At 48.3% G+C, this 25,244-nt stretch overlaps 1 protein-coding gene across 10 annotated transcripts in view; it reads right to left on the bottom strand.

The window, feature by feature from the left end:
- EPS15L1 (epidermal growth factor receptor pathway substrate 15 like 1) overlaps positions 1 to 25,244 on the bottom strand; it is a 97,164-nt gene that overhangs the window by 44,907 nt on the left and 27,013 nt on the right. For all 10 annotated transcript variants that reach the window (XR_008666807.1, XM_055342888.1, XM_055342889.1 and 7 more), the window contains exons 5-13: positions 24,632 to 24,727; positions 23,514 to 23,576; positions 20,293 to 20,418; positions 16,620 to 16,679; positions 12,987 to 13,220; positions 8,198 to 8,355; positions 5,118 to 5,274; positions 4,421 to 4,506; positions 3,507 to 3,579 (exon numbers count right to left, since the gene is read on the bottom strand). Coding sequence is in view for 9 of the 10 variants with exons in the window: in XM_055342888.1 (XP_055198863.1) it covers positions 3,507 to 3,579; positions 4,421 to 4,506; positions 5,118 to 5,274; positions 8,198 to 8,355; positions 12,987 to 13,220; positions 16,620 to 16,679; positions 20,293 to 20,418; positions 23,514 to 23,576; positions 24,632 to 24,727 (1,053 nt within the window). In the remaining variant the exon portion in view is untranslated. The remainder of the gene's footprint in view (positions 1 to 3,506; positions 3,580 to 4,420; positions 4,507 to 5,117; positions 5,275 to 8,197; positions 8,356 to 12,986; positions 13,221 to 16,619; positions 16,680 to 20,292; positions 20,419 to 23,513; positions 23,577 to 24,631; positions 24,728 to 25,244) is intronic.

The raw sequence follows: 25,244 nt of genomic DNA, 5'->3' as shown, positions 1-25,244 counted from the left end.
AAAATGTGGGGCACCTGCATGGCTCCTCCAGCTAAGCGTCTGCCTTCAGTTCAGGTCATGATCCCAGGGTCCTGGGATTGAGCCTTACATCAGGCTCCCTGATCCGAGGGGAGTCTGCTTCTCCCTCTGCCCCTCCCCCAGCTCATGCTCCCTCTCTCTCTCAAATAAATAAAATCTTTAAAAAAAAAAGAGAGAGAGAGAGCATTGGGGGCAATGAGATACCACTCTATACCTACTAGGAAGGCTAAAATAAAAAATAGGAAATAAATGTTAGAGAGGATATGGAGAAACAGGAAACCCTATGCATTATAGATTAGAATGTAAAATGGTAAAAAAAAAAAAAAAAAAAAAGTAAAATGGTGCAACCACTTTGGAAAACAGTCCAGCAGATCCTCTAAAAGTTGAACATAGAGTTACTATACGGCCTGGCAATTCCACTCCTAGGTAATAGACAAAACAGAAGTGAAGTCATACATCATTATGACTTGCACATGAAAGTTCAGAGCAATATCATTTGCAATGGCTAAAAAGTTGAAAAACCCAAATATCCATCAAGGGATGAACAGATGAACCCAATGTGGTCCAGCCATACCGCAGAGTATTACTCAGCCATAAAAATGAATAAAGCACTGAGACATCCTATGATGTGGTGAACCGTGACAACACAAGGCAGAGTGAAATAAGCCAGACACAAAGGCCACACAATGTATGATTCCATTTACATGCAATGTCCAGATAAGGTAAATTCAGAGATAGAAAGTAGACAAGTGGCTGCTGGGGGGTTGGGGAGGGGAACAAGGACTGCTAATGGGGATGGGGCTCCCTTTTGGAGTAATGAAAGTGCTGAAGAACTGATAGTGGTGATGGTTGCACAACTCTGTGCACACATGAAACACCACTGAATTATGTACTTTAAGTGGATGGATTGTGTAGTGTGTGAGTTCTATCTCAGTAACACTGTTTTCATAGAAAGAAAATAAAATGAAAAACCAGGCAAAGATGCTGCAGATGTTCACCAGAACAAAAGCGATGGAAATGGAAGTGAGAGACCCCATTGGAGGATGGGGAAGGGGTACCATGAGAACAGGACAGTGGGGGCTGAAGCCAAAGCATTGGCTGCCTAAAACCAAACATAAACAGGCCTGAAGACAAAGGACCCATACTCTATAGGGGGCCCAACCCAAAGACTGTGCTAGCGGGTGTGGCAAGTGATCATCTGGCCAGACTCATGTGGGGAAAGGTGGCAGGAACCAAAGCCAAACCTGGTTTTCACAGGGGAACTTTTAAAAAATAGTGTTCTATGACCAAAAAGCTACCATTAAGCACTACAGCAGAGCCCCGGGCTGGCCTGCTTACAAATGAGGCCCCCCACAGAACAAGGGCCAGTCTGGCTGGCGCTGGGCTCCCTCCCTCCCCGCTCTGGGGGGGCTATCAGGGCACACAAGAACCCTAGCACCTCAAAGGCTGCAGGTGTGTGCCATCAGAGCCCACCATCTAGGGTTCCAATTGGCCTGAATGCACCTAGCGCAGACCAGAGAGGACAGTACTTCCAGATGTCAGAATAAGTCACCACAAAGACCTGACATCTTCCTCAGAATCACCCAGAGCAGGCACCAGAGACCTGATGACTGGTTTCCTCAGTAGTTAAAGGACATCATAGCATCCAGATCCTCAGGGACCAGAATACAAACCAAAGCATGTTCATGGCAATCCAGACACAACAGGAAGGGAGAACCAGCCACACATCCTGTCACTGGCTGGGCCCAGCACAGGCATGAGGGAACACAAGGCCAGCTCCACCACACCACAGGGCTAAAAGGATGGAGCATGAGGGGATGCAGGTGACAGAGGAGCAGGAGTGGGCTCTGTGTCTGAGGGATCAATTCTAGGACATGGATGGAAATCAGAGGTCTGAGAGAATAAAGTGACAGGATGAAAGTACTGTGGGGGCTTTCAGAAAAATAGTAACATCACCTGCAAGGTGCTCTTACAACTGAAGCAGCTCATTTGAGCAAAAAGCTCCTCCTGCCAGAGGCAGGCCAGTCCCTGCTTTTCAATCCAAAACATTCCAGGAGACCATCTACAGCCCCATCCTCACTGCTCACTCTTCACAGAGAGTGAGATGCTGGGGAAGGAAAGAAGGGTCTGGACACTGCACAGCACAAACTGATGGGTGTCCTGAAGCAGGGTGGGCACATCCACCCCACCTCACCCGCAGACCATAGCCATGACATTTCCCACAGATCGGTGAAATGTGCTATCCACCTAGTATCCCAGAGTCCTCCAGTCCCCTTGTGGGTAGTACAGGGGAGGGCCGCCCAGCACCTCAGGAGCCCAAAAAGTCAGATGCTACTTAGTTCCCCTGGCTCGGGTCTACACCCTAGGAGGTGGACCAGAAAGAACTGGCCACTCCTGTGGTACACATGGCAGACAGTTGCTTCTCTTGGCTCTGTGAGCAGCCCAGGCATTGACCCTCATTGCCAGCTGGGGGGACAGAAGCCACCCATCCAGGTCACTCAGGTGAGACATGGTGGAGCTGGAGTCCTGCCTACTTGGCTGTGCTCCTCTCCCCTGGCCCAAGTCTGAGCTCAGAACATTCAAAGGCCTCAAGCAGAGACCACCAGTACCAGTGGCACTTTAGGGGTCACTCTCAGGGTGCCATAGCCACCTCTAGTATCCTCACAGTGGCAGTGCCTTCTCTGTCCATTCGGACCCAAGGCATCGTGGGAACTCACATCTCTTTGATGATGCTGCTGCCCAGTGCTGACTGATTTGATCCTGATGCAGAATCCCTTCTGCTCAAATTATGAGAAGAGCAAGAAGGGCCCCAAGTGAGCGCTGAGCATGTGCCAGACCCCACTTTCCAGGCCCACAAACCAGGAAAGTAAAACACTCATTACCAATGTCATACAAGAACCAGAGGTGTTGAGTAACTTGCCCAAGGTCACACAGCTAAGGAGAACTGGGCTCGAGCTCAGCAGTCAGACCCCCAGTCTCTATGTCACCACCACCTGCTAGGAGACACTCCAGGAAGCAGGACTGTCCTGGAAAAAGGTTAGCAGCTACTGTCTAAACTTCAAAAACTGAGACTTGAGTGAAAAAAGCCAGACACAAAAGCCCTCACGATGAATGTCCAGAACAGACACATTCATAGAAAAAGAAAGCAGATTAGTAGTTGCCAGGGGCTGGAAGGGGAGGTCACGGAGGAGAGGGGTAAGGGCCAATGGTCATGGGGTTTCTTTTCAGGATGATGGAAATGTTCTGGAATGAAACAGAGGGAACAGCCAAGCAACATACTGAATATGCTAAAACCCACTGAATTAATTGTATCTTTTAAAGTGGCAAATTTTATGTAATGTGACTTATATAGCTCAATTGAAAAAAAAAAAAGACACCCCTGTCTATGGTTATAGGAAACTTAAAAATCCCACCTAGAAGCCCCCAGAAAGGCGTGGCCTGTGAGGCGCAGGTCATAGCTGTCTGCCCAGGGTGGGCACTATGCTTACCTGTACTTCGTTGCTTTTCTGCCTGATTGCCTCTTCCTTTTCTCTGATGTCTTGTTCCAGGGAGTATTTCTCTCTGGGCATTGAAAGATTTCAGGGAAGCGCAGATGAGCGACAACATGACGACAGCCATCGTGTATTTTCTCCACACCCGATTCCGTCCACACCCACAGAACCCAGCTCAGCTGGCTCCCAGCGACCGTGCACCCTACGTCATTCCTTCCCCTTAAGCATGAGTGGAATCTGCGGATATGATGAGGCATCACTCCCAGTGAGACCACTCAAGCCCCTGGAGTAGGGGGAAGTGGTCAGAGCGATGGCCAGGGTGAGGAGGGCTCAGCATGTCCTCACTGACCTTGCCCAGGGACGGCAAAGCATTTTTTGAGCCCTTCTGCTCACTGCCCTCCCCCAGAATTATCTGTGGTTTCGAAGAGGATCCCAGGGACATATAAAGTGGATGCATTTCTTTATGCCAGCTTCCAAGAGTGCAGACACCCCATCCAGAGCCCTTGTTTACAGGTGAGGAAACTGAGGCAGTAGGGACAGAGAGGAGCCAGAGACCTGGACATGACACCTCTCTCAGTTTAGCTCTTGGTCCTAAGCCATTAATTTGCCACCTAAGACTCAGTGGTCTTATGTGCAGAGGGAGAACAAGGCCTTCCTGAGGTTGGGAGGAGCAGCCCAGTAACACCTGCCTGAGACCCCCCCCCAGCCCACAGGGACTCCCGCAGACGCCATCACTCAAGCTTAGTTAAGTCAACTCAGGAAATCGGGGTGACATGCAGCCCTGCATTTCTGCTGCACAAACTTGGGATAGTCAACCTGCTGCACGCCTCACAGGCCCCTGGTGCTTGTGGTGCCAAGCTAGGGTAGGGCTGTGTGAGATCCAGGTTCACAGGGGAAGGAGCTTTAACCACCTTTGTAACTGAGCAATCTCCTGGCTGATATCGTCAAGTTCCTTCACACCAGTAAACTCCCCGGATCCGAGACAACTTGAACCATCCTGGAACCAAATTCATATACAGAATTAAACATTGACAAACTAAGGGGTGCCTGGGTGGCTCAGTCGCCTAAGCATCCAACTCTTGATTTTGGCTTAGGTCATGATCTTGGGGGTGTGAGACCGAGCTCAATGCTCAGCATGGAGCCTGCTTAAGATTCTCTTATTCCCTCTCCCTCTGCCCCTCCTGCCTTAAAAAAAAATTGACAAACTAAGGGGTGCTTGGCTGGCTCAACTGGTAGAGCACGTGACTCTGGATCTCCAGCCCTACATGGGGTTCAGAGATTACTTAAAAATAAAATATTTTAAAAAAAGTTTGACCAAAAAAAAAAAAAAATTGACAAGCTGACCTTACCACCCAGCAGGTCCTAGTAGGTCTTAGTATGAAGGATAGAATCATAGTATCTCCAATTCACAGTAGCCAAAGGGCCAGCATCCAGTCTGGAACACTCCCAGTGGCCCAGACACCCCCCCCAGACCCACCCCTGGGCCCCTGGTGAAAGCAGCCAAGGAAAGCAGGGCACTGGTCTGCTCACACGGGCCACTGCCGCCACCTGGTGGCAGGCCGCGGGAAACCACACAAACATGATGGGGTTGTGGCCAGCAGTACTCACCGGGATGGGAGTGCCTCTCTCAGAGGGCGGGACCATGTCCGGCGACAGGACTTGAGGGGGGTCGATGCCTTTACTGACCTTCTGCTGAATGAAGTACATAGCTAATGCAAATTGGTCTTTACTTAACTTTCCTGTTTGCCTCGTATCGGCCAGGGCCCTGGGAGAAACGTGCAGATGCTAATTACACATCGGAGACAAGAATTCGGCCCTGCATGGTAAGTACAAATCACAGAACCCATCCTTTTAAGAAATGAACAGTGACAATACAAACAATGGGGCACAGCAGCAATTTCTTTTCTACTGAACACCCCGACAGCAATCCCAACACCCCCCCACCCAAGCACCCTGCCCCGCGGCTAGTTAAGGAGGGGGTTGTCAGGACAGGAAGGGGGGCCTCACCTGGCTGGAGAACCACCAAACCCCACCTCATAGGCCAAGGTGGCAGCCCTCTGGGAAGATCTCACTGGCAATAATCAGAAATGCCACCAACTCTCTATGGCCTGTACATGGAGAACTGCAATGGTCCAGGATGGAGCAGCCGTTCTGACGGACACAGATGTTGGGCCCAACTGTGCACCCTTGGGTCTTTAGCCACAGCCCTGTAGCCTGGGTTATGTGAGCAGCCTGAGCTGCTGGCTTTTAATGGGGATGATAGCAGCAGCATTTTGGATTGTCATCATGAGGAGATGGGCCCCAGAAAGCCACACCTGACCATGTCGCACAGGACAGTCCCTCACTGCTAAGGTGTCCCTGCTCACTTGGCCTTCTGGCATCCTGGCTGACTGGCAAGGCAGCATGTAAACCAGCAGCACGCAGAACTCCTGCAAAGCCTGAGAGAGCAGCTCTGCAACCAGCCCAGTAACCAAGGAGCTGGCCATTATGGGAAGGAAAGCTTCAAGTGGTTGGACAAGGCCTCCAGGTCTACAAAACTGTCTCATTCTGGCCACTCAAGAGGGTCTCACTTCCCACTACTCATAGTGACTGCAGAACAATGACGCCACTCTCTAACTCATAGGAGAAGAGAGCCAGGAATGGTAAACAGACTCGGGCCCAAACAGCCAATGAATAGAGCCAAGGGGAGGCAGAGACCCCACTGAATATCACTGATAAAGGCTGCTTTAAAAGTCTCTTCAGGGACGCCTGGGTGGCTCAGTTAGTTAAGTGTCTGCCTTTGGCTCGGGGTCAGGATCTCAGGGTCCGGGGACCCAGCCCTACATCAGGCTCCCTGCTCAGTGGGGAGGTTTGCTTCTCCCTCTGCCACTCCCTCTGCTTATGCTCGCATTCTCTCAAATAAAGAAATAAACGATCTTTTTCTAAAATGTTTTTGAAAATTAAAAATACAGAAACATCTTCATTCTTGTTGCAGTTTGAGGGCGAGATGTGCGGATTCTGCACATCAGGGCCAGTTCTGTCGCACACCCAGCCCACAGCTACTCCTGGGCCAAGGCCTCTTCTTTTAGGCCCTCTCTTGCTCCCTATCTCTAAAGGAGCATGGGCGCTGAGGTCCGCATGCCAGGTGCCTGGCCAGCCTCCACCCATGACAGCTCAAATGCACACCCTGGCTCCAGGGCTGTGCGCACAACACCCCCCCCCCCCGGCCAGCCCTCCGGGCATGTTATCTGGATTTCAGTTATGGCTCTCTAGCTCCTAGTACCTGCAGACAAACTGAGACTTTCGTTTTACTTTCCCAGCAATTATTCTAGAGCTTAGAGCTTGCTCAGCTCTGCCTTTTTCCTCTGCTTTTTTTTTTCTTTTGGATTTTATTTATTTATTGAGAGACACAGAGAGACAGAGACACAGGCAGAGGGAGAAGCAGGCTCCCTGTGGGGAGCCCGATGTCAGACTCAATCCCAGGACCCTAGGATCATGACCTGAGCCGAAGGCAGACACTCAACCATTAAGCCAACCAGGTGCCCCTTCCCTTTGCTCTTTATACACAATGCTTTCTGCATTCTTTCTTTGAATCCAAGTATATTTCATGATTTCACTGTGCCATTTCTCTGTTGCTGTACCACTTACAGGTTGAGAGGATGTCCCTACACTATGATCAGGGTGCTGCATCACTACCGTTGATCGCATGCATATCCACTTCAAGGTGATAAAGTGGACAATGCATTTCATTGGCTTCTCAAAGTGGGCACTGGAGTTGAAGGGCCAGAGAATGATTGCTCCTGACCTGTCAGAAGCCATCAGCCTCCCCAAGCTGTTTCATGATTAACTCTGTGCGTCATACATTCCTTCTGAAGAGAAAGGATAACAGCGTGTTTTTTCAGGTTGGGGACTCCCCCCCCCTCACAATGTGGACGTCTATGAATGGCTGCCGAGGACAGTTATTTTCCCAACCTACTAACATGCGAAATTTCACTGCTCTTCTTTGGAGGGGTTCACCTCTCCAGAATTATATGGAAATTCTCTCCTTGACTCCCAAGTGAAGCCCTGCTAAGTCCCGAAGACAAAGTCAGAAAGTGACTTTCCCCACTGGCCAGTTACAAAAAGAGGCCTCCCAGCACCGTGAAGATTGCTCTGGTCTACCCTGCAGGAAAGTGGGGGTGAGGACGGCTCCCTGACTGGCCCTGAGGCATGGACCAGAGTCTTGTTGACTGCTCAGCCTCCTGATGGGAGCCAAGTCACTGACCACAGGGTCTCCCAGGAGCTGCTGGAATTATACTGCACACCGCCCCCATACAGGGGCAGGGCCAGGTGAGTGCACCCCAACTGGCTGTGGCAAAGGCCTGCACCTCCTGCTAGAACCAGCATAATCAACAGCAAGAACTTGCTCCAGCCACTCAAGCATATCTCCCTAGAGCTCTCTAAAGGGTCCAAACAGGTGGAGAGAGAGCTGCCATGCCTAGGAACAGGGAAAGGGCCTTCACGCTTATACCTCATCCAGCCCTTACCCAACCAGGCAGATCTGGAGGCCTGCTGCGGGGCTGGAGAGGTGGCCCTGACTACCGCACTCTGATGGCCGCCTGCTTTCCTTCAGCACCAGCCTCACTTCCTCGGGGCCCTCGGAGCTACCCTCAGTCACTGCCTCTCCACAGGAGGCCCATACACACAGATGTCCAGCTACCCGTCCTTACCATATGTGTGCTAGAAGGTTCTGGGTGAGGCCTGAGTGCATGAAGATCTCCTTCACCTCCTGGCCACTCACATAGCCATCTAGGTCCAGGTCGGTCTTCAGGAATATCTCGTCAAATCGCATCTTATCTGCAACTGGCACCACCCAGCTCACTGTTGGCTGAAAGGGTTTCAAAATAGTTGGTCTTGAGCTTCTCGTCACCATAAACATGTGCTATTAAAGCACTTCCATGTGTTCCTGATGGGAGGACTACTGAGTGCTTGTGGGTAGCACGGCTCCATGAACCAACAGGGCAGACAGGAGCCCTGTTCTGAGTGGGGAAACTGAGGCTGAGAGTAGTGAACACCACTCAGTCAGCCTCACCCAGCAGCCAAGGTGAGTCTCTCCCAGCCCATTGCAGCATCTCCTCCTCCTTATATTTAGATGGAGGTAAAGATCCAGCAGGTGAAGGGGGCTCGAAGGGAAGCTGATGACCTCCTTCCAGAGAAGGGCTCCAAGTGTGCAAGGCAAGACCCTCCTGACGGCCCATGTTAGAAGGACAGTCTCCTGACAACCAGCCAGCCCCACTCCCATGCCAGGATTTCTGGTCCTCTTGTCTTCTGCCTGCAAACACAGCTCTGCAGCTGCCAGAGTTATCCTTGATGCCCACCATCTGGGATTCTGTGCGGATTCCATCCTTTGCCCTGACTCAGTTCTCTGTGACACAGCAATCTCCCCATGAGGTGTTGGCACACACCCAGCACTGATGGGCAACCAATGAGGCGGACATGAAAATGGTGTCTGCTAGATGGGCAGGAACCCAGGGTCCCTGCGCGCTGGTGGGGGAATCTGGGCCCCGAGCGAGCATGCCATCCACCCACAAGGGCCCCACCACCCTCGACACTGCTCTGGCAGATGGAAGTAAGAGAATCTGAGAGCCTCGTGTGGTGCTATTTTGGCAGCTGTGGGGCTTGGCCCCTGCTACACGTGTGACCCCTCACGCTGCCTGCTCAGGTCTACATGAGAGGGCAAATGCCACCAAGGGTCTACCGGGGACCACGCACCTCCTAATTCAGGAAGATCGGGCCCCTTCAACTGCTAATTCTGGACGCATCACCTCTGACCTTTAGCATGCTCATTGAACCAAGATCCACAGTGCCTCTGCTCCTTTTTCTAGGGATGTTTTTCCTCATCTGCTTTTTCTGAACAGGTCTCCCTCGCTATCCAAATCCAGCGTGATCCTGACGGGAGCACTGGGAATCCAAAAGCAAGGGTGGGAAGCAACGGACACCATGGTACCCATATTATTTCAATTTCAGGATTCTGGATAGGGAAAATGATTTAGTCCAGCAAGGCTTTATCAGAATTTATGGACCAAATTCAAACAGCAAGGGCTCAGGCAGCAGTTCAGATAACAAGAGAGACTTGCACTTTGCTTGTTGCATTACATGAATTTTTGTAAGTTACCCCAGAGTAGACGTAAAGATACACGTAAAAGATCTCTAATGAAGAAGATGCTTGCTGTCTTTACACCCAGTAACTAGAGTAAGCTAAACCTCAAATGCCAAGAAACCTGAGAAGGCTGTAACAGCGGGTCAGACAAGCTATAAGTTGAGGGAGACGCTGGTTTCTGTGATCCACAATTCCCAAGAGATTACAACCCTGGGATGACAAGAATCATGGTTGACCATGATTAACTTAACAGTTAACCTGCAAACAAAATGAGCTTGCTGCCTGATTTCTGGGTCTCAGAGTATGTCAGCAGCAACACTCTGAAGCCTACATGGCTACAAATCCAACATGGGACAGCCTTCTCCTCAGAGCTGGTCTCCCAGAACAGGCTGGGTTTAAGGCTGGCTTAGCAGCCACAGGTCCCCCCCAATAAAGAGCAACAGAGCCTAGTAGCTAGGAGGAGCTGCACCCCACAGCTGGCAGGAGGACAGTACCTGGTGGCTCCTGCCTGGCGGGGAGAGAAGTGAGGGAGGGGACACCATGGTGACTGTGGGTCCCCGGAACTGCTTGCTCTCACATCTGTGATTCTAACAGCTGTCCCCATCCTTGGGGCGGGAAAGCACCCATTTCTTCCCACCCCCACCCACCCTGGTAACATAAGTCTGGTTGTAATCAGCAGCATGCTCCCAGGGTCTGGAGAGAGCCACCAGATCACCATGGACAGGAGTTACAAGGCTGGTCAACCTGCACCTGTTAGCAACTCTGGCCCCACTTGCCTCCTTGTCAGTTAAACCTGTCACCACTAACCTAACCTGCAGTACTTAGTAAGAACTTTCAGCAAGAATTTTGCAGACATAGGTGCTGCTTGTCTTGGAAAACAGCTTGTGCAGGTCTAAGTTATCAGTCTTGGCCCCCTCTCTGACTCCATCCCACCCTTCTTCCTGTTTCTAGAGGTTACCACTTGAGAGTCTTGACACAGACTAGTCCTCTGATGACTTTTTGTCATTCAGGTGTCAGCTCAGGTATCATCTCCTTAGTGACCTTCTAGCTGACCCCATCTGTAGGAGCACAGCCCTCTCCTCGCCCCAGTGCTTCCAGGCCAGGCCCTGTTCTGCTTTTCATAGTTACCTGACCTTCCTTGGTTTATTGATATGGTTATCATCTATCTCTCCAAGAAGCACAGAGGCCAGTCCCACAGTCACCGCGACATCCCCAGGACGTGCCAGGCACGGCTGGTGAGCTGCTGAGCTGGTGAAGATGCCCAGACTGGACCATCTGGACATGGGACTTATTAATAGATACTCACCAACCTGAGGGAAAGCCCTGTCACCTCTGCCCCTCTGCCCAGCTGGGGCAGTGACAGGGGCTATGTTAGCCCCCCGACCAAACCACCTTGACCCTCTCAGAGAGGACTCTTGCTCTATGGTGTGGCGAGCTCCTGAAAATGAGCCACTCACTTCCCCACCAACACCAAGTAGAATGTTTAACTTCAAAAATATGTCATGCATAACAGAATCATCATCTGATCCTGTGTTTCTGAAGCATTAAGTATCTGACAATTCATTTTTTATTGTAATTTAAATGCCTGTCATTACGCTTTTGATTGCTGAGGCACCCATTTCAAAAACAGTCATCCTGAGTAAACACATTACCAACCACACGACTAGGGAAAGAACCAGGCCAGCCCAAGACGGTTCCCTGGGAAACCCAGGGTGTCCTAGATAAATGGCCTGAGTGACCCCACTTTTCCCTTTCCATGCTTTCATTTCCACTCTTATGTTTTAAATTCACCAGTAAAGAGCGAACCCAAGAAACCCTAGGCCCCCATCCTCGACCCCAAAAAGGTAGAGCCCTATGCCTGAGCTCGCGCTCTCTCTACCCCTGGCTTTGCTGTGGTGGCCCTGGGTGTGATGTACACTCTGCAGGACCTGTGAGTAATAAATTTTAGTTTTTAAAATTTTCCTGATGGTTGTTGCTGAAGTACATTTTGCAATCCTAACAAGAGCACAAAGACACTTGCTCCAGTTGAGGAAGTATCTGTGGGGGCTCGCCAAAAGTAACGGGGGGCCTAAGTGAATGCCACAGCCATTCCTAGCCAACAGTGTCACTTACTGATAGGCTGAGACCAAGATGGTTTCTCATTTCCACTTTTATGGTTCATATCTGAATTTGCATGGCAGTGCTGGCTGGCCCTCTTCATGTCACCTGCACTGCTTTCCCTTTGAAACCACAAATAAGGCAGAAAGCAAGGCATGACTCAGGATGTAACTCATGGTCACATTCTTGCATGTTTTAGATAATCTCAAAGGCACCTTTTTATAAAAGATCCCTTTATGGTGTGCTACATTTGCCAGAACAAGAAATGTCTTTTTGAAATATAAGATGCTGCCCGCTGGGAGTCAGAGCCCCCACACTGTCTTCTTAACAAGACATAGATGTCTCCCTTGCTCCTGTGATATTCAACATCTATACTGAGCATCAAAGTATCTGGGTTGTTCTGACACTGACATTACAACCAAGAACTAACTCTGCTCTCATGAAGCTAAGCGGGAGGGGAGTAGGAGAAAGAGACAGATAATACATAATTAACAACAAAACAGGCCAGGCATGGGAAATCTAGAATGCAGGGTGGAAAGAGCCCAGGGCACACTGGCTATGATCACACCAAAGCCCCTGGATAAGATGCCCTGTGAGCAGAGGCAAAGTGCTGGGTACAATCTGGGAAAGCACCAGCCCAGCAGAGGTGCTGCCTGAGGCAGAAGGAATAGAGAGCCCAAAGGGTAGAGCAAACTAAGTGTGTCTGAGGAAGGATGGCATTTGTTTGCAAAGGAATGAGAAACTTAACTCCAAATCCCTGTAGCTATAGACTCAATGTTTGTGCCACCCACCCCCGCCTCTCACCCAAGAATTCCTGTTAAAACCCTAATCCCAATGTGATGGTATTGGGAAGTGAGGCCTTCGGAAGGTGATTACTTCATGAGGTTGGAGTTCCATGAATATGATCATTCCCCTCATAAGGGAACCCCAGAGAGCTCCCTCGTCCTTTCTACCACCTGAAGACAGCGAGGAAACTCAATTTGTGAACCCAGAATCAGGCTCTCATCAGATACCGAATCTGCCTGTGCCTGGATCTTGGGACTTCCTAGCCTCTAGGTTTTCTGGAAGAAATAAATGTTCGTTACAGTCAGCGAGTCTATGGTACTAAGGTGCCAACCATAAATATCATTTGAAAAAACACAATCACAAATGTTACCTTTCTGGAGTCACAAATTACTTGCTCCCAAGGAACATCTGGCTGGGACTCTGCAAGTACACACGGCTGCTCCGAGAAGCAGCCACGCATGCAGAGGGCACCATACCTGTGTTTGCTTGATGCTGTGCTTGGGAGACAAGCTTCCCGTGCTGTTCAGGCTGCTGACGCTGCCGTGGGAAGGCGTGGAGCGGAGGCTGTCTTTTGGCGGGGGGCTGGCAGGCAAGACGGGCACAGCGCCTGGGAACACCGTCTTCTTCCTCTTAGAAGGTGGGATGAGGGATGGGGGCAGGACAGAGGGCACAGGCTCCTTCTCAAGGGCTCGGTACACCAAGTGCATCGCCTGCGAGTGCGAAAGAGAATAAATAACGTTCAGGTGGCCAGGCACAGGCCGTGGCAGGGAGAGGGAAGCTTTTTCTGGGACTGTGATGCTGTGACAATGACTGCTCTTTTTGAGGCCACTTCTAAGCGGAACAAAGTAAAAAATAAACCTTTACTGATGCATTCTCTTCCAATGCATCATTTTTCCAGGATGTGTTTAATCACATAAGACCAACACAAGCACAAAAGGAATTCAATCGTGCCAGACTCCACACATGTCCCTTCACCACACAGCTCCAGGGCTGATGACTCCCCAAGTGCTAGAATTTGAAGTCTAAAGATACACTGAGAACTGTGCTTACTTCCTGTTTCAGACAGGCAAAGAAAAGAAACTTTGTCTAAAACAAAGATTTAAGTCTGTTTTCAAGCTTAACAAAACCCTTTGTTACACCAAGAGTCCTTGGGTGGCTCAGTCAGTATTGATTTCAGTTCAGGTCATGACCTCAGGGTCCTGAGATCAAGCCCCATGTCTGGCTCTGTGGTGGGCATAGAGCCTGCTTAAGATTCTCTCTCTCCTTCTCCCCCAGACCTCGCTCTCAAAAAAAAAAAAAAAAAAAAAAAAAAAGGACAAAATCAAAATTCTAACCCTTCCCACTTAAAAATATTCCTTGAGGTGCTATCTGCATTTAGACCAGATCACTAACATAAGTAAAATTTACCATCACTTAAAAATGCTATAGAATGTTAAAAACCCAGCAAGTGATGAAAAGAAACCCAAATGACACAATTATAAGATCCATTTACAGAACAACATAAATCTCAGCTGAAATGATGGGAAATGATACAAACAAAACAATAATGGAAACTTGGGGCTCCTAAGGCCGTGCAGAGAGGGGCACATTCCCAGGTTCACTCTAGGCCAGTCATCCCATTCCCGGAAATCACCCCAAGAGCAGTTCAATGAAACAAGCACCTTAAGACAAGTGTGGTCACTGGAAATATAAAAACTAAATAACGAGAGACTAGAAGACAAGGAAGCTAGTATTCAATGGAGAAAGAGTTTCAGTTTTGCAGGATGAAGGATCTTGGAGATGGGAGGTGGTGACAGCTGCACAGCTACATAAAAGTATGCCACTGAACCACACACTTGAAAATGGCAGGGTGCCTAGGCAGCTGTCAGTTGGGTGTTGGCCTTCAGCTCAGGTCATGATCCCAGGGTCCTGGGATCGAGCCCCATGTCAGGCTCCCTGCTTTAGCAGGGAGTCTGATTCTCCCTCTACCTCTGCCCCATCCCCATTCATGTGCTCTCTCTAATAAATAAATAAAATTTTTTAAAAAATGGCTATGATGATAAATTTTATGTTCTATATATTTTACCACAATAAAAAAAAAAAAAAAAAACACAGGGATACCTGGAATGGCTCAGTGAGTTAAGTACCCAACCCTGATTTCAGCTCAGGTTGTGATCTCAGGGTTGTGAGGTCTCACTGCAGTCTGCTTGTGATTCTTGCTCTCCTTCTCCCTCTGCCCCTCCCCCTGCTTTTGCCCACTCATTCATGCTAATAAAGAAATAAATAAATCTTTTTTAAAAAATTAAAACATATTGCCCTTAACTACAAAAAGCTACTTTGTTCTCCTTTGAGATTCAAGGGAACAAGGTGAGTGAATAAATCTCATGAATGGAAAAGGTCAAAGATGTGAGGTGGAGGGAAGAGAGGAAGAAGAGGAGACAGAATGACACAGGCCCAGGGTGAGGAGGGCTGGCATGTGAGGACCTGAGCATGGCCGCTAGGTCACGGAAGAGGAAGGGGGTGGGGAGCTGGAAGGGTGTGAAGGGAGCAGCTGCATGGGAAGGCAGCCTACAGTACAGGAGAGCCCCGATCAACACACAGACATCACTGCCATTAAAAGGAGAAGAGGGCAGGAGTACCAGGGTTGGACATAAGCAGACCTGAAAATAGACGGTGGTGCCTTGGAGCAACTGCTGGGTACGTCTACATGTACACCTACTCCCAACTCTGTCTACTGAGAGGTCCTGGAAGCAGTGGATTATCCCAGGAGCACTGAGCACCCCAGAGCCCACATCCTGGTTTCTAACACCATTCTCCACTACATGGAACCAGGGCTCCCAGGAGAAACAGGGTCGGGGCAGGAAATATACAGAAGGAGCCATCAGCCATCTCACCATGCCAAAAGGAAGCCAAGTGCTCTGACAATGATGGAATGGGACCAAAGGACAAAGGAGGCAGCTGGGAGGAGCTCTACATGGGCAGAGTAAATCACACAACTAAAAGATTATAAACCGTGGAACAGAGGATACAGCCATGAGTCCACTATGACACAAATTCCTTATAGTAGAAGGCTAACTAAAAATGTGCAAAAAGTGCCAGAATTAGAAACTTGTCTGGCAACCACCATAATCTTCAATCAGGTGAGAGTCCTGGGAGGACATGAGAACTAGTGGGTGAGAGGTGGAAGAGTAATGAAGTGTCCAATTTCCAAGTGTCTCCCACAAGACACAGAGTCACAGGAAGAGAGTAACTCTGCAGGGAGAAACCTGCAGCCTCCACCGACCACAATCAAGGTGGACACCATGTCGACAACGGGGCAAGAAGATAGCACAGGTCCTGTCAATGGCACAGACCCCAAGAGTAACAAGCATCACCTCAGTGGAGTCCTGCCCCACACAAGGGCATGACCTGGATCGTCAGAGGAAACAGCTGATATCCCCAAGCTAAGGGACACTCCACAAACTGCTGGCCTACACTCTTCAAAATGCCCACAGGCCCATGAGACACAGAGATAAATAGAGCTGTTGCTCCAGATTAGAGGATAGGAAAGAGACTGTGGAATGTAACAAAGGAGGCTGGAACTTCTTAGCTGCAAAGAATGTTTGGGGAAAGTGGTACAGTCTGAGTCATATTCTTAGACAATACATAAGGACATATTAATATGGAAGCTATATGACAAGACACACAACAGATACTATAATTATTAGATAGACACTGTCTATGTTTATTTCCTGATTTTGAATTGGACGCTGGGTATGTAAGAGAATTTCCTGGTTTTAGGAAATACACACTGAAGTATTCTGGGACAAACCAGTATGGTGTCTGTAACTTACTCCAAAACGGCCCGAAGGAAAATTTTAGGTGTGTATACATACATATGTATGGCGAGAGAGGGAAGGAGGAAGCAGATAAAGCAATGTGGTAAAATAATACCACTGGGGAATTTTACTGAAGGGTATTCCAAAGAATTCTCTGTATTAACTGCCACTTTTCTTTAAATCCAAAATATATCAATTTTTATCTGATTTTTAAAAATCAGATTAAAAAAAAAAAGACTCCAGAAATCCCACATGAACTATACATTTCCTTCCTCAGTAGGGTGGGAAAAGAGAGTCACAGCAGGGCCCTACCACAGCAAACTCATCTCTGTCCAGGTGCCCATCCTTGTCGATGTCACTGAGGTCCCAGACCTGCAAGGGAAAGAAAGCAAGGCTTACTGGGGAAGGAAGCATGCCTGCCAGAACTCAGATTCTGAGTGCTCTGGGCATACCAGGGCTACGACAAGGCAATCAAAATACATTTAAGAACCAGTCGGTGGGTTGTCTGAAAAACCACCAGCTGAGGAAGTATTGTTAATTCCAAGATCCTTTCCGTTAACATTATGTTCATTTTCTCTAACGTACAATCATAATAATAACCAGGTCCACCTTGTTTTTTTTTACCGTCTTATAAGGAATTCTTGGACAGAAAAGATGGTTTGGTTTTGGCACAGGTGTTGCTCCAACACAAACTGCCCCCCCCCCCTTTCACACTGTGCTGAGCTGAGGTCCGCCAAGTCTCCTCTCCTCTCCCACTGGTGGATGATGAGGCAGGTGCCACTGAGGATGCATGGCCCACCTCACACTTTGAAGATGAGGCTGGCAGGTAAGAGTTTCTATACTGGGCCAAAGGTCAGGTGCCAGATTTTTTTTCTAAAGCACAATCAAAGCACTAACTTCCTGACCCAAGTCAGCCCCAACTCAAACCAGCAGGCCTGTTCGACTCGGACAACACTGGGTATGGCACCAGTACCTAGAACCAAGCAGACCCCTTAGCATCCAAACATGGTGGTATTTCATACACTGGTTACCCTCTCAGTCAATCATGAGCAACATCAGCCCAGGGACATTTCTCCCACGCAAGTACCCCTCCCCAGCCCTGCCACCATCTTTGACTTGGGCCTCTCCAATACTCCACAAAGGCCACAGCCTCCAGTTGGCTTCTTTGCCTCCGATCCTTTCCCTAGGGTTACAAGGGGACTGTTCTAGAATGCACTCTAAGCCTGTCCCCTAGACTGGCACATGGAACCTCCTGTGGCCTATACAGGTCCTTGTACCACATCCCAGCTTCCAGGGACTCCATCCACTTCACTCTCTAGGGAGCCCAAATTGCTCGCAGTCCCTTCAAGCATATAGATGGCCTTTGGGAGGTGTTCTACATCAGGCTGAATGCTTTATGCCTCTGGTTTCAATGCAGGAAGCAGGGGTACGGGAAGAGTAACTTTTCCAAAGATATGGCACTTGCCTGGGGGAACTTGGATGAGAATGAGACTTCCTGACTCCACGTCTCTCCCCGCCCAGGGCCTCTGCATCTCAGCACCACTGCCATTCGGGACCATATCGGTGTCTGTGGTGGGGCTAACCTGGCACTGCATGGTGTTGAACAGCATCCCAGGCCTCCACCCACCTGATGCCAACAACACCTGCTCCATGTGGGACCACCAGAACTGTCTCCAGACACGGCTCAACATCCTCCAGGGGAGGAAGTACGTGGTAAGAACACCAGCCCTCCCCTGCATGCCTCTGCTCATGCCACTATGTGCCTGGCCTCCTCATCCTGTCATCAGCCACTCATCTCTTCACTCTGGAGGACACAACCCTGAAGGGCCTATTCTAGGCAGCCCTCCCTGCCTGCCCTGTATGCTTCCTCTCTGCCACTGTCCCCACTGGGCAGAATCACAATTATCAGGGAGGCAATGGGCAGTAGGGGGTCACCAGGAAACAATGAGGGCTCTGGGGACCACCTAGGTCCTATTCCCCTCTCCATGAGACCCCAGGAGGCTTATTAGCCACTCTGAAAGCCCACTTTTCCTCATCTAGAAGATGGAAGTGATACCATTCATAACAGGGCGGCTGCAAGTCCTGAAGGACTTCATTCATGCAAAGTGTTCTAATGGGATTGGCATATAGTAAGACCTCAATAAATAAATATCACAATCTTAACCATTATTTATCTCTTTGACCCCTTGGACTAATTTCTAATTTCATCTTCATCTTCCCGGTGCCCAGCACAAGGCCTGACCGAGAGCAGACTCCAAACTTCCTGAATGGCTGAATGGATGGTTAGTGGATGGATGAATGGACAGATGCATAGATGCATGAATGCACGAGTACACTGATGCACATATTACAGATAGGTGTAGAGTTAAATGGGTACGTGAATATGGGTGCACACATGCCTAGATGGACAGGTGCACAGGTGAATGGGTGCATGGTTATGAATGCATGTGTGCATGGATATGGATAAGGGCATGGATGGGTGCATGGATATGGATATGGATGCATGTGTACATGCCTGAATGGGTGCACATAAGGCTGGTGTGTGCAGAAAAGGAGGGAAGGAGAAAGCCCAGCAGATGAGAAGCGACTCCTATGCCACAAGACCTGGAGCCAGGGCAGGTGATCTGCAGAACACACCCTTCCTAGCCACATCTCCCTTTGTAATGAAGCTACCTTTACCCCCATCATTCTGTCTTGTTTGTAATTTGGCTCTATAGAATGATTATATCCAGTTGTCAGGTATTTAGCAAGGACTGCCAAATGAATGCACACAATGAGCAGGACTGGGTCACCCCATCTTGCTGCAATTAAAACTCATGCCTTGTAAAGACTCTTGGTCCCCATCACAGATCTCCACCTATACCATGCCACAGCCCAGAGGAAACAAAGGGACTTGAGAGATTGCCTTTCTTAGCAGCCTTCCTTCAAAACAAAGTATTAAGATGGGCTCTACTCGGGTCCTTTCAAATGGGCCAGTGTCCACAAGTCATACTCAAACAGAAACCAAGGGACAGGAATTTGCATCTTTCCCAAAGGTCGTCCCAAATGTCGTAAGCTAGACCTACAGGTATCGCCTAAGGCAGCAGAGACTATGCTCAGTTCCCTGCTCTGGGTTTGTGCCTGCCACATCGCTGTAATCCAATCCAGACAGATGACAACACCCATCCCTTCTTGGTGAAGAGCAGGGAACTCAGTATAGACGCCTGTGGAACTGAGCTTTGTCACAGAGCAAACACACGGGGCCATGATGCAAACCTCATTGGAGGGAAGACAGTCTGGAATAGAAAGCTGTAACTAAAAAGAACTTGCATTTAATAGGAACAAAACTAAGGGCTTTCTTTTAAGAGAACGTGCAAAATTTCTTCTAAGCTTACAGCAGATTTTAAAGTACCTTTAACTTGAGCTCCCAGATAGAAAAAAAAAGGTAATTAAAAAGAGAAAAGAGGGGTGCCTAGATAGTGCAGTCAGTTGAGCATCCAACTCTTGGTTTGGGCTTAGGTCTGACTGAGTCCTGTGTTGGGCTCCATGCTTGGCGCAGAGTCTGCTTGAGATTCTTTCTCCCTCTCCCTCATGTCCCATCTCTCTAAAATAAATAAATAAGTCTTTAAAAAAAGAAAAAAAGTTCTGGACATATACTCCCATACTTTTCCCCAGGAGCACACGGAGATGCGGAAATCCTGGGTGTGGGTTCAAATCTCATTTCTGCCTGTCTCTAGGCCCCAGGCAGCGAGTTCACTTCTGAGGCTGCCTCCCTAAGTGTGTAATGGGCCCACACCAGCATCTTCCCACAGCCCAGGGAGCATCTGTGAGCCACATCCATAAAGCCCTAAGCCAACTTGACCATAGCAAGTTCTTCATGAACATCAGCTCTAACAAAGCCTCCAATGGTGCATGGCCTTGTGTAAAGCCTCATATGTGTGCGTGGGAACCATGCATGGGGCAGACGGCAGTCAGCAGCAGTGTCGGATGTGAGAGAATCACTCACCCGGCCCAGGACATCAAGAGGCAGCTTTGAGTTCATGAGGACTGGCTTGACTTTGTCTCCAGAGAGCAACCCATTGATGGGTAAGAGGCTTTCAAAAATTCCATCGAATTTTGCCTTTTCTTCCACCTAGTTGGAAAAGAATAGCCTGAGTAAGTAAAAAAAAAAACAAAAACTGTGGGAGAGTCCAAAATGAGCTCTGACCCGAAACTGAATGAAAACAGGCAAGGAGGGCAGCCCCGGTGGCCCAGCGGTTTAGCGCCGTCCTCAGTCCGGGGTGTGATCCTGGAGACCTGGGATCAAGTCCCATGTCGGGCTCCCTGCATGGAGCCTGCTTCTCCCTCTCCCTGTGTCTCTGTCTCTCTGTCTCTCTCTCTCTCTGAGTCTGTTGTGAGAAAGAAAAGAAAAGAAAAAGAAGAGAAGAGAAGAGAAGAGAAGAGAAGAGAAGAGAAGAGAAGAGAAGAGAAGAGAAAGAAAAGAAAAGAGAAAAGAAAAGAAAAGAAAAGAAAAGAAAAGAAAAGAAAAGAAAAGAAAGAAAAGAAAAGAAAAGAAAAGAAAAGAAAAGAAAAGAAAAGAAAAGAAAAGAAAAGAAAAGAAAAGAAAAGAAAAGAAAAGAAAAAAGAAAACAGGCGAGGACCCACCCCTGGGCTCGCCTAAAAGCACAGGATGGTCTTACGGCAGTTCCAGAGTAAACATCTTCCCTGAAGGAAATAGCTCACTGAAACTACGAATCTGGAGACCAAGGTCAATGGAGGGACAGGACCTGGCTCTAAGCCTTGCTCTCCACCATAGGGGCCGCCTGGGAGACAAAGATCACCCTACCTCCCTCCTAGGAGCTCACTAGGACAAGAAAGGTCATAGTGTGAATGGGCTTTCATTCTTTAAGACAAACAACTAAATCTGGATATCAACCTACAGGACTAAAAGAGCTCAAGAACCAAATATAAAAATAAACCAAGACTTAAGCAACCAATTATAAAAATCAACTTTAAGCACAGGAAGTCCTCTTACAGTAAAAAAAATAAATAAATAAATAAATTATAAAAGCTCCTCGTAAACAGAGAGCCCTGGGCAGGACTAATAGCACATGGCCACACATGTCAAAGGGGCCATCAGTGAGGTGGGTCTGGGCAGGGGCCTGCAGTCTGCCCTCCTCCGGAAATGAAACCCACAGGGACTGAACCCAGGGGTTAGAGAGCCCTCACCACCCACTCAGCCCATGAGCTGGGGCCCCTGAGAGCATTAAGAAACCCTCAAAAGCATCCATCGACAGAACAGATAACCTAAATGTGGTGCATCCACACAATGGAATATTCTTCAGCCTCAAAAACAAAGGAGATTCTGATCCAGGCTACAACATGGAAGAATCCTGAGAAAATAATGCTGACTGAAATAAGCCAGACAGCAAAGGACAGGTACTGTAGGATTCCACTTCTATGAGGTCCCCAGAGGAGTCACATTCTCCTCTAGGCGCCAGGAGGTGGAGTGGGGAGGGGAGGAGTCAGTGTTTAATGGGGACAGAGTTTCAGTCTGCAGTAATGAGAAAGTTCTGGAGAGGAACAGTGAAGATGGCTGCACAACAGTATGAATGTACCTAACACTACTGAACTATATGCTTAAAAATGATCAAGATGGTGGGGGCACCTGGGTGGCTCAATCAGTTGAGCGTCCAACTGGGTTTTGGCTCAGATCATGATCTCAGGGTGCTGGGAGAGAGTACTGCATTGGGCTCCCTGCTCAGCATGGAGTCTGCTCAGGATTATCTTTCCCTCTCCCTGCCCCTAACCTCCCTCACACATGTATGCACCCTCTCACTCTCTCTCAAATAAACAAACAAATCTTTAAAAAAAAAAAATGGTTAAGATGTTCATGAACTTCATGTCACCTACACTTTACCACAATTAAAAAGAAAACTAGAAAACAGAAGGGAGCGCATGAGCAGACACTGCATAGGCGAGGCACTGGGAGCACTGAGAAGGCGAGCACCCTGTGTCCACCTTGAGTGTCTAGAATCGTGCCCACATACTTCACTGCTTTGAGCAGCCCAGGAGCTCTCCCAACGGAAGAGAACACTTGGCACTTCAGCTCTGTCAATGTTTATCTGATCAAAACAGCTGAATCTCTCTTGAAAACAGTCTACTCCTGTAACGGCACCTTTCCTGCCCAGCCTCCCGTGCTTGTGAGGCCTCACAGCCTCCTCTGGAGCCAGCCCTTCTCATGAGGCCTCAACACAGCCCTGCAGGAAAGGGGCCAGGACAGCTCAAGGCAATTCTGGCTTCATTTTCCACAACAAAGCAGCTCCTTTTCAGAGTAGGTGCCCTGCAGACTACAAAGAAGGAACATCCTTTGGTACTGTGACTGCTGCTGGCAAAGTGCTCAGCTGCTCCCAGAGGTCACTTCCCCAATTCCTGGGTCAGAAGAGGCCTCCTTCTGCCCTATGCCTACACAAACCTCCCCTTGTCCAAACCCTTCAAAGGACAGGACAGAAAAATTGTGTAAAAACAGGACAAGTGTACTTGATATGGGGTGGGGGTGGAGGGACATCTTTATTTTATAGCAAGGCTGTTATTAAGGTTAGTATTTAAGCCAAATAAAAGTGAGGAAATGTTACAATCCCCTTACAAGTGGGGAGTGAGGAGGTCTCAGGCTCTAGGGCACCGTCTCCACGTCCCACACATATTTCCTTTAGAGCTAATTCTGTACCTATTAGAGGTTACCACTCTTGCCTCTTTTTGCTGCTTCTAGAAAGACATGGGACATGGAGACAGTCCCCTCAGGTACTGAAAGAAGCTTTTCAAAAAGCAATGAGAGCATCAGAAAGGAATGAATAGCAACACCCAAACTGGCTAGAAATAAGAGCGAGAGTTACAAAGACATCTTAGATGTCTTCACACTTGCAAATTCTCACAACTGCTCGTTCTATCCTGATTAACCAACCCAGGCAGCAAAAACCACATAACATGACCTAAAAATGCAAAATATTAACTGTAAAATTTTAAGAATCCATTGCCTGAAACTCAGCTAATGGCCTTAGCAGGGCAACACCCAAAAATGTCACGGCCATTTCAGAAGATTTTAATCTGAAAGAGTGTCTTGGTTAAATTCTATGGCAGACTCACTCTGAAACAGAACAATCATCCCATCCAACGTTTTGAACACCACAAATGGCTGATACAACTGCACGTAAAGGGATGCCTGAGGGGCATTGCCCGGGGGTCACTTACCCTCACAGCCCAATGGGCCTCTGCAGATGGCGGCGTGACCATCAGAGGGCTGCTGGTGTCATGCTGTAAAGGAAGAGAAATACTCTGCTGTGGATGACACAGAATTCAACTACAGAGAATGTGTCTGTGCAAAGGACACACGTTTCAGGGTGACTCAGTTGGTTAAGTGACTGCCTTGGGCTCAGGTCATGATCTCAGGGTCCTGGGATCAAGCCCCACATCAGGCTCCCTGCTCAGGAGGGAATCTGCTTCTCCCTCTCCTTCTTCCCCTCCCACTCCTGCTTGTGCGCTCACTCTCTCTCTCTCTCAAATAAAATCTTAAAAAAAAAAAAAAAAAAAAAGGACACACATTTCAAAGTGCTTTCAAAATGGGGAAAGATCTCAAAAAGTTAAACACAGAATCACTATATGCCCCAGCAATTACCCACCGAGGTAGAGACCCAAGAGAACTGAAGAGACAGGTATGCCAACAAATCCCGGAACACAAGTTATCACGTCCACCAACAGAGGGATGGATGGGCCATACAATGCAATCCGACTCAGCAATGAAAAGGAACCAAGCACCAACACTTGCTACAGGGCAGATGATCCCTGGAAACATTATGCTGAGTGACAGCAGCCAGATCTAGGATTCCAGAAATGCCCACAACAGGTAGATCCACAGAGAGACGAGTGGCCACCAGCGGCCAGAGGAGGGGGACCCATGAGTGACTGATTACTCAATGGGTAAAAGGTTTCCTTTTGGGGTGATAAAAATATTCTGGAACTAGAGATAAGTGATGGTTGTAAAACACTGTCAGTGGACTAAATGTCACTAAGTTGTTCACTTTAAGATGGTGAATTTTAGGGCCCTGGGTGGCTCATGGTTGAGCATCTGTCTTTGGCTCAGGTTGTAATTCCAGGGTCCTGGGATCAAGACCCACATCAGGCTCCCCACAGGAAGCCTCCTTCTCCCTCTGCCTATGTCTCTGTCTCTCATGAATAAGCTTTTTTAAATCTTTAAAAAAAATAAAATGGTGAATTTTAGGTTATATAAATTCCACCTCTATTAAAGAAAGAGAGAATACAGATTGATGATGATAGTAGAAGAGCATGAACTGAAGGATTTCAATACGTACGAATTTAGGTGGCGGCATGTTCAGATTCAGATTGCTCAAGGTAACTTCGTGGCCACTCTGTGCACAGGCCACTAGTCTCAGCGCAACATAGAAACCCTGCAAATCCAAAAGAGGGAGAGGTGTGAACAACAGCTGGCTGGCGATAATGGAGGAGAGCTGTCTACAGTCGTGGGTTTCAGGAGAGAGGGATTTCTCTTCACTGCAGCAAGAAAGACTGAATGTGCAAAAGTCACTTGAGGGTCAAGTTGAACAGATTTCCCCCTGGGAGCACTGTTTAAATGAATATGCCTGCCAAGTGGACTTAGTCCACCACACTCTGAACACCGTAAAATTTTAAATAAATGTATTTTTTATACCTTTATTATTTTTTAAGTAAGCTTTATGCCCAATGTGGAGCTTGAACTCACCACCATGAGATCAAGAGTCACATGCTCTACTGACTGAGCCAGCCAGGCACCCCTCAAATAAATACATTTTAGGCAATAACAAGCTCCCAACATTTAGGAAAATGTTAGATTAAGTAACAAACTAAAGTTTAAGATTATAAATAAATGATGAGTCAAATATGTGTTGACTTTTTAAAAAATGGTTTGAAACAGATACAGTTGTTAGG

Source organism: Nyctereutes procyonoides, unplaced genomic scaffold, assembly GCF_905146905.1.
Source record: "Nyctereutes procyonoides isolate TBG_1078 unplaced genomic scaffold, NYPRO_anot_genome, whole genome shotgun sequence".
NCBI classification, from domain to species: Eukaryota; Metazoa; Chordata; class Mammalia; order Carnivora; family Canidae; genus Nyctereutes; species Nyctereutes procyonoides.
The sequence above is the reverse complement of the archived record's forward strand: the minus strand, read 5'-3'. Positions and strand labels throughout refer to the sequence as shown.